This window comes from Lycium ferocissimum, chromosome 7 (assembly GCF_029784015.1).
Source record: "Lycium ferocissimum isolate CSIRO_LF1 chromosome 7, AGI_CSIRO_Lferr_CH_V1, whole genome shotgun sequence".
Lineage (NCBI taxonomy): Eukaryota > Viridiplantae > Streptophyta > Magnoliopsida > Solanales > Solanaceae > Lycium > Lycium ferocissimum.
Window position 1 is genome coordinate 21,879,695 of NC_081348.1, and position 13,896 is coordinate 21,893,590.

The window sequence follows — 13,896 nt, forward strand, 5'->3', positions numbered from 1 at the left end:
TTTAGCTTCACGTAATCAACTTATTCAATAACCATGCATAAATACATATCGTCGCAAATTCAATTAGAAGAATATTAACAGGACATTCTTTGTTTCTTTTTTCTTCTTTTTCCCATCTTGTGTAATTAACATTCCCTCCGGTTCAAAATAAGTGTCCACTTATATTTTTTTATTTTGGTTCAAACTAAATATCCACTTACATAATCAAGAAGGAATTAACATCATATTTCCAAATTTGCACCTATTTACTCAAGATAATAAATAGGCAAGAGAGTCTTATTAATTAAGGATAGCTTAGTCAAAATACTTATTTTTTTTTTAGAAGTTATTGTTTTCTTAAGGAGTGTGAAAAGGCTAAGTAGACACTTACTTATTATGAATAGGATGGAGTTATTACTTAAACTAAAAGTCAAAAAGCTTGTTGAGGGTTTGTTGAATTCGAGTAAATAAAGTCATAGACATCCCATTTGGCCACCAAAAAATGGAAGCTTGCGTGAGTTTCTTTCAGATTGTCTGCCATAACAAATATATATCCTTTATATAAATATCATCGGAAGTAGAGTTTTATTGATCAGAAGCTTGTTGAATTTAAAAAAAAAAAATGGAGGATCAAAAGAAGTACGTAGTTGAAGTTGAGAAAGCTAAAGAAGGCAGAGAGGGAAGGCCATCAACAGGACCTGTTTATCGTAATGTATTAGCCAAAGATGGTTTCAGGCCTTTATCTCATGGACTTGAAAGTTGCTGGGATATTTTTTGGTTAGTCCATCGCACTCCAAAACTTTATACTCTTCGAAATTAAGTTATACATATTGATAACGAGAAGCTTTTACATTGTTAATACTCCATTTGTTTCAATTTATGTGATATTTGTCGTTTTTCGAGAGTCAATTTGAATAAACTTTGAAGCTAAATTGAATTAGATTAACTCAATATTTTAAGATTAAAAATGATATATTTGAAAACTACATGAAATGTATTATAAGTTGCAACTTTTCTCATATCAATTTGATGAAAAAATACGTTTTAAAATGTTGGTCAAAAGTTTATATTGTTTGAATCTCGAGAAGCGAAAAGTATCATATAAATTGGAACAGAAGGAGTACAATTTAACCCGTGATAGTATTAGTAGGTCATATATAAAATTTATCATTGAAATCTATGTGTAATTATCTATAAGTCATTGCCTGATTATAAATATATTTTTTATTCTGCCAGTGTATAAAATTTATTTTTAACTCTATTTGTTTCCTTTTAGTCGATAGATTTGATGAATATGAATGAACATTCTTCCAAAACCAATAGTTTCTGATGTGATTGGTAACTTTTTATGATACTTAGACAAAATTCTTCCAAAACCAATAGTTTGGTGACTTTCATAATACTTAACTAAAGTTAAGTAATTTTTTTTCGGTGTAATAAAATGAAAGTGGAGTGATCATCCAAATTAATGGAAAATTGAGTCCCTTTTTACTAAAATAGGAGCACAATAACATTATCCCCTTGGTCTCAAATTATTAGTCGATTTTTTTTTTACACGCCTCTTAAGAAATATTAATTAGAAGGAGTATTTGACTAACTTTACTCTTATTTATGTCAAAGTCATAATCTCTCCTCATTAAATGTTTATAATATCTATGTGTCATCTCAGTTAATGATAAAATTCTATTAAGGGTAAAATGGAAAAAAATAATTAATTGTACCTTGAATTCCTAAACGATAAATAATTTGAGACAACTATTTTTAATAACCACGACAAATAATTTAGAACGGAGGGAGTACCACATATAAAATTTATCTTTTTTTCTTATACTATTTTAGAATAAAGGATGAAATGTAGTGAATCAAAATCTGAAAATTGGAATAAATAGGATTTGTTTGAGAATTCCTAGAAGGGTCATTTGCACGATTCCCCTTCAAAGGCACCGGTCTTTAATTTTGGGAAAATTTCAGAAATATACAAGTTGGTCACTTACATTGCAAAAAAATAGCCCAAAACTTATATTACAAAAAATAGCCCAAAATATATAAACATATACAAACACTTATTCCAACATATACCAACATATACAAACATATATAAAGGCAAAGAGAGAGAGAAAGAGAGAAAAGCTTGGATCATTTTTTGTAAGAATTAAAAACATGGGTCAATTTTGGTAGCATTATTTCCCCAATTAACATACAGTGTAATTTTCTCTTTAATTTTTTTCCCCTCAAATTATTGGTCTTTAATTTTTTTCCTTCGTCTAATACCCCGAGGTTCTGGGTTTGAACCTCGGCTCAGTAAAAAAAAAAAAAGAATATCGTAAGGCAGAGGTTTGTAGCAAAATTACGCCTATTCGGACAAAATTAGGTCTATTCAGGCAGAGGTTTGCCTTAAGGCAAATATTTACCCAAAATTAGGTCTTAAGGCAAATCTCTGCCTTAAGACCTAACTTTTTCAGGCAAAGTTAGGCCTATTCAGGTAGAGGTTTGCCTTAATCCGCCTGAACAGGCCTAATTTTGCCCGAATAGGCCTAATGTTACTACAAACTTTTGCCTTACGAATTTTTTATTAATATTTAACTGAGCGGGAATTTAAACTCGGAACCCATGAATTTGTAGACGAAGGATAAAAATTAAAAATTTCAAATTTGAGAGGCAAAAAATAAAGACCAGTGCCTTCGATTCCGCACAAAAAAATGTTCCTAGAATGCATTTGGGCTGGATATATCCAAGTGATATTAGGCCCACTAGCCTACTACTATCATTTTTAACTACCCTCAATTCCCGCGCGAAAAAGAAAAAAAAAAAAAAAAGAAGTCGTAACGGCATAATTTTAATTTTCCCCACCAATTCTCTGTTTCTTCAATTTTCCTAAAGTTGCCTCCTTTGTTTCCTCTTATTCGTTGTATAGCCAACAGAATCTTCCTTTCGCCATTATTCTCTGCAGTCACGTGCTAGTATCGAAATATTTTTATTAGATGGATTAATCACAACAACAACATACGCAGTGTAATCCCACAAGTGGGTTTTGGATTAATCTAGAACCTTTGTTTAGTTTAATTTAATTGTTTAAACCGTTTCATCTAAAAGCTTCACTTTTTTATTAGTTAACGAGCTGCTGTTGATGTAAATGTTACTTTTTATTTTTGGTGCAGTGAGTCTGTGAGAAAATTTCCAGATAACCGAATGTTAGGTGAGCGGGAAATGTACGACGGTCAGGTATATCTATTGATCATTTTACTAATTTCAACCCACATTTTCATTTTAATTTATATAGAGGCTACATATCCACACATGTGTTTCTGGTTCTGCAACATCAAGAAAATTAGCAACGTGTCTTTTAATAAACTAATATTTATATTCATGAATGACTTCTATGAATTTCATGTTTGAAGTAAGATAATGAACATTATGACTTGGTGTTAATAAGCTTTTAGAATTTCCTCTGAATACACATTCTTTAATGGAATGTTTTCAATGGCTTTGACCAAAAAAAAAAAAAAAAAAGTGCAGATTTCCGTTTGGTTTTTTTAAGTACATTCCTTTTTTATTGTTGTTGCTCATTTTCATCAATTGTCCATGGCTTTTTTTGTGTCTTTGTAGGCAGGTAAATACATTTGGTTAACTTACAGAGAAGTGTATGATCTAGTGTTAAAAGTTGGAGCTTCTATTCGTGTCTGCGGTGTTAAGCAAGTAAGCCTTTCATACTTTAAAGTTAAAGAGTGACACAGAGAACTTCATTCAATATAGAGATGGTGTGTGATTTTGAATTAATATTTAATAAAAAATTCTTGCAACTAGGAAAAAATAAAAACCGTGGTGAACACACGCTTTGTCAGTTAATTTTTTATTCAACTTCAGTTATTAAGATTATCAAGCCAAGCTAGCGAAAAATCCTAGTGCACAATCCTTTTGTCTTGGTTCTTTAGAAAATCCAATTTACATATGATATCTCTTAACAAACTTAGCATACATTCTAATGACTTTTTATCTGATCACTTATATGCAGGGTGGAAAATGTGGTATATACGGCGCCAATTGCTCAAACTGGGTCATAAGCATGCAGGTATATATTTCAGATATACTTGAGTTTGTCCCAATACCTTGACTTATTCACTTCCAGTTTGTGTACGAGTGGTACCTCCTGCAATTCTGTCCAGGGGGATATTTCAAGAATAACTTGCCAATGACTGGAAAGGAAAACAGAAACAACATTGTTAATTTCATTACATATTAAATCTTTTGCAAATTCGAATTGGATAATTGTGTAGTCTCAAAAACCCTCAGAAACGTTCTGTGTGATCATATGAAGTTCTCTTTTTTTCATATAGTGATCAGCTTAGTACATGGTGTCCAATAAGCAAAGTAAGCAAAATGGTCTCTTTCTCTTATTGCAGGCCTGCAATGCTCATGGTCTTTATTGCGTCCCCTTATATGATACTCTAGGTAAGTGTGTCACCTCTCCAGACCTTCTCCGCTTTCCTTCCACGAGGAAAACACAAAGTTAAAGTAAAATGCTGAATTACTAAGAAAATCCTGAAAGAGGACCATATATTTTAGCATGAGTTAGCATGTTGGGAGTAATGTTTTTGGTGCGTCTCGCAAATTGCATATATCTGGACATAGCATCACAGCTACAAGAAAGTATGTTACGGTTTTGAAACTATCTTAATATTGATGACTTAATGGAGAAACCGTGATGGGAAATCTAAATAGTCAATTGATGCATAATGGTAAGGACTTGTTTGAGCAAGCCTGAATGCGTTATTTTCTGTGAGTCCTCACATATCAGCTCGCTTTCTGTCTAAAACTTTGGAATAGGTACACGCAAGATATAGTAGAAGAGAAGACACATTAGACATAGTTTGGTCTCTTTAAAGGACTTGGTGATTGTTTTAATTAGTTCAATAGGAGTCAGCATGCTCTGCGTCATTTTGGTCATATTTGGTTTATTCAGATCAGTCTAAACTAAACGTAAAGAAGTAGTGAAAGAAATGCAAGAAGGGAATAATCATAGCTTGGGATGGGATAATTAATATTTTCATTTGCCATTCCAATATATAAATGTCCCTACTCATTATGGGAGCATTATTATGGCTTCAGGTGCTGGTGCAGTTGAGTATATCATTTGCCATGCAGAAGTTTCCATTGCTTTCGCAGAGGAAACTAAAATTTCTGAGGTAATAATGCTCTCACTATATCATGAAACTTTAAAATTTGATCAACTTCATTAGTCTACTTTTCTCCTTGCTTTTTTCTTCATATTCTTGTTACTTCTTTCTCTGCCTGAAGTTCACTCCATCCAGGAACTTACTGTTTACTTTTACTCACTTTAGGTGCTAAAAGCTTTTCCTAATGCTGGAAAGTTCCTGAAAAGTAAGTAACTACTGTTTTAACTTCTTATGATTAATTAGAGCAAAGATCAACCTAAAGGTGCTAAGTTTGTCACTCCTTTATGTAGCTCTTGTAAGCTTCAGTAAGGTCACACAGGAACAGAAAGACATGGCTGGAACTTTTGACTTGAAACTGTATTCTTGGGATGAGTTCCTGTTGCTGGTAGGTTACTTGGAGCTATCATTACTGTCATGTCTTCCTCTTTTTTGTTATCTATTGTAGAGAAACATTCTTCACTTGATGGAAGTCTTCTTGGATTTCTCACTGCCTAGCCCTTATGATTCCTCATTACTTTTGGTGATTTAGTAGCATATAAGTCACACAAGGAAGGCCTACTTTTCTCATACAAAATTTTTACTGACCTACTGTCCTTTTTGATCTAATTCAAATTTGAACTTTGAGTTATTTTTGTGCGAGCAACATGTTCCAATGGGGTCTGTCTTTTGTCTGAAATATCAGCAGTGTCGTGCCTGTACTTAGGAAAATGCTAGGGAATCAACCCTAGATCAGTTTCAACGGTAGTCCTGAATCCAATTCCGTTTTCTGGAACGTACTAGTCTACTATTATAACTGGGAATAAATTCTATCCAAGGCAATTTTGCAGTCCATATTCTTATCTAACGGCATGTCTTTATATATCATCAACTTCTATTCCTCTTATGGTTATTGAGCTTCTGCATATATATCAGTTGTCAGCTGATAGAACGTTCCTAATACCTATTATTTGAACTAACCTTTGAAATACTAATTTATGCAGCTTATTTCCACTTCTATTTTCTGTAGTTTATATTAATATGCGGTACTAATCTGCAGGGAATGCAAGAGAAGTTTGAGCTTCCAGCAAAAAAGAAGACAGATATCTGTACAATCATGTACACAAGTGGAACAACTGGTGACCCAAAGGGAGTCATAATTTCTAATGAGAGCATTCTATCCCTTATATCTGGAGTGAACCACCATATGGAGACTGTGGGTGAAGAGGTAAAATTAATCGCCTTGTTCTGGTTTCAAAGACAGTAAAAAGTTATGAAGGCCTTCTAGTAATGTCTTCAGTGGGTCGGTCACAATTTATGCATGTAGAAGTTTCATATACATATGTAAACTGTACATACTATTACGTTTCAGCTGTTCTTTTTTCTTCTTTCTATTCAACTTTTTCATGTTTCATTTAGGCGTGTTCATTTACTAATCCCTCTGTGATATGCAGTTCACTGATAAGGATGTATATTTATCGTACCTTCCTTTAGCGCACATATTTGATCGAGTCATTGAAGAATTATTCATTTCCAAAGGTGCCTCAGTAGGTTTTTGGCATAAGGTAAGTAAAGAACACGGTGGATTAATTTTGCTTCCAAATGCTTGAAAATAATGATGCTTTATGAACGGAATCCTCAGGATGCTAAACAACTGATTGATGACATCAAAGAGTTGAAGCCAACTGTATTTTGTTCAGTTCCACGTGTGCTGGACAGGATTTACTCAGGTGAAAGCTGCAAGCTAACAGAACTACAAGAAGTTTTACTTTAGAAAAATAGCCATGACTACATGCTTTTTAACAGAAACTTTTTCTTCAACTACCATAGAAGATTGGCAATTTAATTGGTACACAAAGTCTCCTTTTTGCCTACTGCGAAGATGCTATCAGCTTAAAATCGATATTCATAGTGACAGATTCTTGCATTGTTTTTGCACAATTCAACTAAGATTCTTAAATGGTTAACCTTTCAACTTTCAGGTTTGGTGCAGAAGATTTCGTCTGCTGGTTTCCTTAAACATAAACTGTTTAACTTTGCATATAACTAGTAAGTGCCCATTTGATTTTGTTTGCAAGGGAAAAAGAGATGCCATCTTTGAAGCCCTCTTCCTTCTTTTCTCCTGTACTATTTTCCTTATTGCGGAACAACCAGAATGATACTTAAATGGTAGAAGTCTTTTATGTTGATGACTTTTTCAGTTTGCTGTTATTACTTGAGTCCATGTCTCTGGTTATTAAGCCATCTGATACTCATGGAGGCCTTTGAGCTGTTAGGTCATCATCATGCTTATGATCTTCGCCACGTTAAATAAGTTTTTCGATTGCTGCATATATATATCTTTATTGCATATGTAAACACACAGAAATTTTCTTGTAAGAGTTAAAGTTAAATACATGTAGAGACTCCTTGCTGTGTAAAATTTTCAATGAGCATAAATACACCTCTCAGATAAGTTATGGCATATGCAACTCAAATACAATTTTTCAATGGATGTGTCGCGCTATATTAGAAATATTAATAAGAGTTATTTCATTTGTATAATGATAACGCACAAGAGCAGCGGATGTAGTTAAGGACTTTTGGCGCAAACCGTGTGTGATAAAAAGATCCACTAAATAATTACAAGCTTTAGAGTTTGAACCCAATAAATCAAATAGGTTGTGGTTGAATTCTGTACCTGATCTCATAATGTTCAAATCTTAGATCCGCATCTAATGTACAATACATTTTTTGCAGCAAATTGGGTAACATGAGTAAAGGGTATAAGCATGCAGAGGCAGCTCCTATTTTTGACAAAATAATTTTCAACAAGGTAGGAAGCAGTTGCAACTTTCTCAGCAGCTTCTTTCTTCATCCTTGTGTCCCCATCTTTTGGAGTCACAAAAGACAGTGTACTGAAGGGATTTGCTAATGCCTTACGAAATGATTCCTAATTTAGGTGAAGGAGGGTTTAGGAGGAAACTTGCGTCTCATTCTATCGGGAGCAGCACCTCTCTCTTCCGCTGTTGAAACCTATTTACGAGTTGTAACATGTGCTAATGTTCTTCAAGGATATGGTACTCATTATTGTTTATCAGCATTTTCTACTTACCAACGATATTCCTAATTTATTTAAGTAATCATTCTCTAGGTACTAGTAATTAAGTTATTATTTAGACAAAATAAGTATGAATAAGATACTAAGTTTTCTTTGCAATTCGTTGAGTATCACTTTTTTTCTTTGTTCTCAAACTTGTCATCAGACAACAAAACTTTTTTCTGATTTTTATGGATATCAGCCTGCCAGAAGCGATAATTATTCCCTTTTGACCTTTCAGCAACCTGTATTTACATCAACAGCTTCTTTCAGGCCTAAGTCATAAAAGAGCTCATATTTTCACTTACATACTACTCTTTCCCTCTCTTAATCTTTTGCTGATTAGTCAGAATAGAGACATGAACACATTCTTGAGCTTGGTAAATATATTTTTCACATAGCTGCTGATGAAGTTCTAAGTTGAAGACTAAGAAATGTTTTGACCTCTAATTTCTCCGTATGTGCTGTAGGTTTAACGGAGACCTGTGCAGGGTCATTTGTTGCAAGACCAGATGAACTGGCAATGGTTGGTACTGTTGGTCCTCCTTTGCCAATTATAGATGTGTGTCTAGAGTCTGTTCCTGAAATGGGGTACGATGCCCTTGGAGATACCCCTCGTGGAGAGATATGCATAAGAGGGAAGTGCTTATTCTCAGGATACTATAAGCGCGAAGACCTCACCAAGGAGGTGTTGCTTGATGGATGGTTCCACACAGGTGTGACTGGGCACATATCTGTGTTGTCAACCCAATTTCTTGGTTTTTGGATAGCTTTCCATTTTGCTTACTGTATAACTTGCAACAGGTGATGTTGGTGAATGGCAGCTGGATGGGAGCATGAAAATTATTGACCGCAAGAAAAACATTTTCAAGCTCTCCCAAGGAGAATATGTTGCAGTTGAGAATCTGGAGGGCATTTATTCTCTTGCCTCTAGTGTGGATGCGGTATGTTTCTCTTATTTTACAGAGTCTTGAATATAACACTCATCCCCCTTAAGTTGTGTTCCTTCTGTCCTTCAATATTAAATGATCAAGTCCACTCTAGATATAGTTGTGTCGTCACATTTTATCTTGAGGATTTATTTTTGCCTATTGTAACAGATATGGATCTACGGTAGTAGTTACGAGTCATTTCTTGTTGCCGTTGTGAATCCCAATATGGGTGCTCTTCAATCCTGGGCCGAGGAGAATGGAATGACTGGGGATTTTGATACTATATGTGAGAATCCAAAGGCAAAAGCATATATTCTATCAGAACTAACCAATATTGCGAAGGAAAAGAAGGTCATCCTTTATTCTGTATCTACATATATACAGTGAAGTTATTGTTTTATCCATATGTAGAAACTTTAACTCTATACTGAATGTCTATGATTTATCATTTTTGGTTGATTGATATGTGATTCTGCTACAGCTGAAAGGCTTTGAATTTATAAAAGCTGTGCACCTTGACCCTACACCATTTGATATGGAGCGTGAACTTCTAACGCCAACTCACAAGAAAAAGAGGGTCCAGTTTCTCAAATATTACCAGGTTTCCTAATCTGCTTCTCCCATTTTAGATTTAGGGCTTGCCCATATAGCGAAAAGTTGATTTCTTTTTACAATTGAGTCTGTTACCAAGAGTTTTGTTCTAAGTTGGAAGCATGTATCCTGTTTGCTGCTGACACAGAATTAACATGAAATTGCAGGACATTATTGATACATTGTACAAAGGCACAAAATAAACAACCAGACACCTTGATTTCATGTTCGAGCTGGAGATACGTAACTATATATATGATGACAAACGCTACATGCAGTTTTATCTCAGCTCGTATTTATTAGTTGTAATTCATTCTTGATTGTACCTCATAAAAGTCCAATTATGTACTGCTAGTTATGTTACTTGCATTTGAATGTCTCAGAGGTCCTTTTATTTATTGGACACGGTCCATTTTTTCTTTTTCTGCCAAAGCTCAACTCACCAATTTGAGATTTGAGGAGTTGCCACATAATCTAACCTACAACATTACAAATAAAGATTTCTTAATTCTGAAACTTTAACCCGGGCATATAGTAGTCTCAGCTGTTCCTATTTTTTCGTATTGTGGTATATTAAGTGACCAATTTAAAAGCGTGTCCAGGAATGGACTTCAGAATTCAAATTTGACTAGACTGTGACACCATGTAAAATAGCCAAAAGTTATTGAAAACCATAGTTCAGCAGAGTACAATTTTACAAGGCAGGTGCAGAATGCCTGTTATATTCAAGGCTTTTATTGTAAAAAGATACAGCAGACTCTTTTATCAGACTCGTTTAGAAACCAAACTGCAGCAACTAAGGTCATAATAAGCCTCTTCCAATATTTCTGGTAAGACTGCCTACTTTTTGGCTTTAAGAGCTAAAATCAGGTTCAGCTGGCTTCTGAAGCAGTAAGGGACATAAGCTAGGAGATAATTTGGGACCCCTTGGTTGGTTGCGTTGTCGCAAGGCACGCAATGCGTTGGCAGCAAATCGTGATGCATAAATGGTAGCCCCAAGACTTGGTAAATTCACATTCTCTTTTGCCAATACAACCTGAAGTCTATCTTCTTCCTCTCTTAAAGATTTCTCAAGCTCATGCTTACAATGTCTGCGCCATGCTGCTTGTATAAAGCAGGCTGCCCATGTCCTCCAGTGCTCTGAATGGAACCTGAAACAAAGTAGACTGAAATTGTTAAGGGCCTTCTCCAAAACTGATGGCTATAGAACTTGTGTTTTGAAATTGAACAACATACTTGAAAATATGCCGAAGCTGCTTGCTATGAAGGCGTCTAAATTGAGTGGCAACAAACATGAGATCATCAGCTGTGAGAGCAAAAGCTTCCGCATCTGTAACAGCTTGTACTGTTCTAGTAGAGGCGGGAAGACTTGAGGAAGTATGGGGGTCCAAAGCCCACGTAAGAAGCTCCTCTCCACAGAAATCACCAGCCTTGAGAGATGCAGAGTTGAAGAAGCCACTTCTTCCACCATTGGTGGTTATAGTCAACACAGTACCTCTCATGAGAAAAAGCATTTCATTCACTGGATCTCCTTCTTGGATTATGAAGCTTTTCTCTGTGAAAAGAGCTGGTTTCAGTCGATCACACATTGCATCCAGTAACTGTTCATCCATCTTATCAAACATGGGAACCTGCATATAGAAGATTAAATAAGATCAACAGTTTCAATAATGCAAGAAAGGCGATGATCAGGACAAAATTAGGCACTCACTCTTTTGACCAAAGACCAACAGAGGTGACGCTTTATGTCTCTCCTCAAGTCTTTTGGAAGGTTAACAATTAGATAATCTTCATCAACACCTCTAGTTTCTTGCCATCTGTACTGCTCATACCTTCGAACACGCTCTCTGAGGTTGTCAGGAAGTTTGCGGTGAGACATCCAATGTTCTGCATCCTGCCTTTTCAATCTCATCTCTTCTACTCGAACTGTCATAGACTTCAAATATTCCTGTAGCCAGCAACTAATGTAACATTAGTTGACCTTAGTTCTCCCATGTAAGAAGTTATCATCGTTTCTCTACTTTGGCAAAATGAAAACTCATAGCAAGATCTTGGGAATACAAGGTGTTGAAGCATAGTAGGCAAGAGAGGCATAACAAAATCAACGATTTCTATTTGGCTTCTTCGTAGCTTAGAAGCTAAGAGGAAAAGATTAGAGTCAAATGCATATCAATATCAAATATCATGCATGTGAAAATTTCACTTTAAAACAGATTTGACTTTTTCAAGACTCTAAGGTAGAATGGGTGCTCCATGTGCACCTGCATGTTGCCAATTAGCAAGGAAAACAGAATCATCCCAACAATGCAGATGAAGATGGCAAAGAGAATTTCCCCTACGAAGTTGCTTGGGTTAAGGTCTTGGCCAAGAGAGCTGAAAAACAAAAAGACGGAGGGATCTGCTTAGCTGAGACAAAGTTATCGAATGATTTCTAACAAAATCAAAACCAAAATAACAGGACAGAGGACCTTAAATTTCGCAGCCCCCACCAGAAGCAATAGAAGAGTTTGGACCAGAAGTTTCGTTTTCCTACGATTTGGGACTGAAGAGCATCAAGAAATATCCCAAAATCAAACTCATTCTCTTTTATATCTTCCGGTTTCAGGAGAAGACAAGAAGAATTTAGAAATTGAGCATTTCCTTTTCCTCCTTGGTTACAATATAAGTCGAATAAAACACATTTTGCAGTACGCTGACATGCTTCTCGCCAGCAGTCATGTTGTCTTTCCACTGTGAACACGTACCAAAATGCTCCTACCACCTGAGGTCAAACGTTTGAAAACAAAAGGGACATATAAACTACAATCTCCTGCTTGATTGAGGGAACAGTGTCTTAGTGGAATAGAACACGCAAGTCTAATTATCACAAATAAGTATCTCTGATGAGTGATCCAAGAAAACATACATTACTGCCGAGCATGAATAAAAATAGGTTGAAAGCAGCTCCAGCCCATGCCGTTTCAGTAAAAAAGCCTGTTGTCCTTGTTACTTCCTTGTATAACAGATATATCCTAAGGATTCTTGGAACATATTGTGTGAATATAACAATCTTCAATTGTTCTCCCGTCACCAGAGAAATGGGGAGATTCATGTTAGGAGCGATGATAAAGAGCACCATCTGTACCAACACAAGTGTAAATATATACATATAGCCCATATGATTTCGTCTTAATTTAACTGAATATGTCAGTGGAATTAGACACAAACCTGTGGGAGTGGAAGAACAGCTAGAATGTCAATGAGGAAATAAGAGAATATGTATCGGTTGGCTATAAGGGCAGAGTCCTCAATCAACTCACCCCTACCAAATACTCGAGAAGAAGGAGAAATAAAGCCAGTACGAAATTGCAAGATGATATGATAGATATAGCAAAGATCAGTGACTGATCGCAGAATAGAAATAGGGATCTTTAATGTGTGATCCAAATCAAGGCACTTCCTCTCGTTATCTATGACAGGAATATATAAGAACAATGGATCCAGGGCCACTGAAATTACACAAGCCAAGACAAATATTTTGTTCCAGAACTGAAGAAATGACCCTTGAGGATCAAGAATTTTCTTTCTTGATGATTCCAATACTTCTTTTGGGAGTGGAAGAACAGTTAGAGAAGGAATGCGCAGTGATTTTCTTAAGCTACTTACTCTTTCTGAACCCCTGTCGAATCCTCTTATAATAAAACTCATCCATGAGCTGATTGATGGTTTTCTGAATGAAAAAAACACGTTATTTGACTGATTAAAAGATGATCTTTCTGACTTGCAGTCCTCAAATCTGAGTAGAACATGTCATATTGGATAGAATAAGATTACTGCGAAACACGGATATTTCTATTTGATACTACCTCCAGGCTCCGGTCCTAAATATAAGTCTGAATTTGTTTCAAAATATTTGACATTTAAAAAAGCACAAGGAGCATCTATTACTTTTTTTCCAAACTCACCCTTATTGCTTCAATTAGTGGAATCACTACAAGAAAAATTATATTTGGCAACAAATTTTTTTTTGTTGCCATAGATTGATTATTGTTGCAAAAAGTACTTTTGGCAACAAAAAAAAATATTTTGTTGCATGAACTTTTTCCAACGGCTATTATTGCAACAGCGTGCAACGACTTTTTTTTTTAATTGCCAAAAGTACTTTTTACAACAATAATCAATACTA

General features: G+C 35.3%; 2 protein-coding genes across 3 annotated transcripts; one reads left to right on the forward strand and one right to left on the reverse strand.

Moving 5' to 3' along the window:
- The first annotated feature begins 499 nt into the window (after positions 1–499).
- LOC132063787 (long chain acyl-CoA synthetase 4-like) lies at positions 500–10,129 on the forward strand. Its single transcript, XM_059456497.1, has 19 exons — positions 500–756; positions 3,138–3,201; positions 3,586–3,675; positions 3,992–4,048; positions 4,380–4,428; positions 5,086–5,162; positions 5,319–5,358; positions 5,444–5,538; positions 6,190–6,357; positions 6,584–6,694; positions 6,772–6,859; positions 7,112–7,178; positions 7,869–7,944; positions 8,071–8,188; positions 8,679–8,924; positions 9,013–9,152; positions 9,309–9,491; positions 9,622–9,741; positions 9,899–10,129. The coding sequence occupies exons 1-19, from the start codon at positions 602–604 to the stop codon at positions 9,932–9,934; spliced, it is 1,980 nt and encodes a 659-aa protein (XP_059312480.1). The 5' UTR covers positions 500–601; the 3' UTR covers positions 9,935–10,129.
- On the reverse strand, positions 10,099–13,591 carry LOC132063788 (cyclic nucleotide-gated ion channel 1-like). Of its 2 annotated transcripts, none has more exons than XM_059456498.1 (7): positions 12,637–12,832; positions 12,200–12,492; positions 11,993–12,104; positions 11,443–11,679; positions 10,968–11,362; positions 10,576–10,882; positions 10,099–10,210 (listed from the first exon to the last, which is right to left on the reverse strand). In XM_059456498.1, the coding sequence occupies exons 1-6, from the start codon at positions 12,820–12,822 to the stop codon at positions 10,585–10,587; spliced, it is 1,521 nt and encodes a 506-aa protein (XP_059312481.1). In that variant the 5' UTR covers positions 12,823–12,832; the 3' UTR covers positions 10,099–10,210; positions 10,576–10,584. The 2 variants fall into 2 exon arrangements, with proteins under 2 accessions (XP_059312481.1, XP_059312482.1); XM_059456499.1 differs by lacking the exon at positions 10,099–10,210 and adding an exon at positions 12,939–13,591 and having other exon boundaries at positions 10,376–10,882; positions 12,637–12,849.
- Positions 13,592–13,896: the final 305 nt, after the last annotated feature.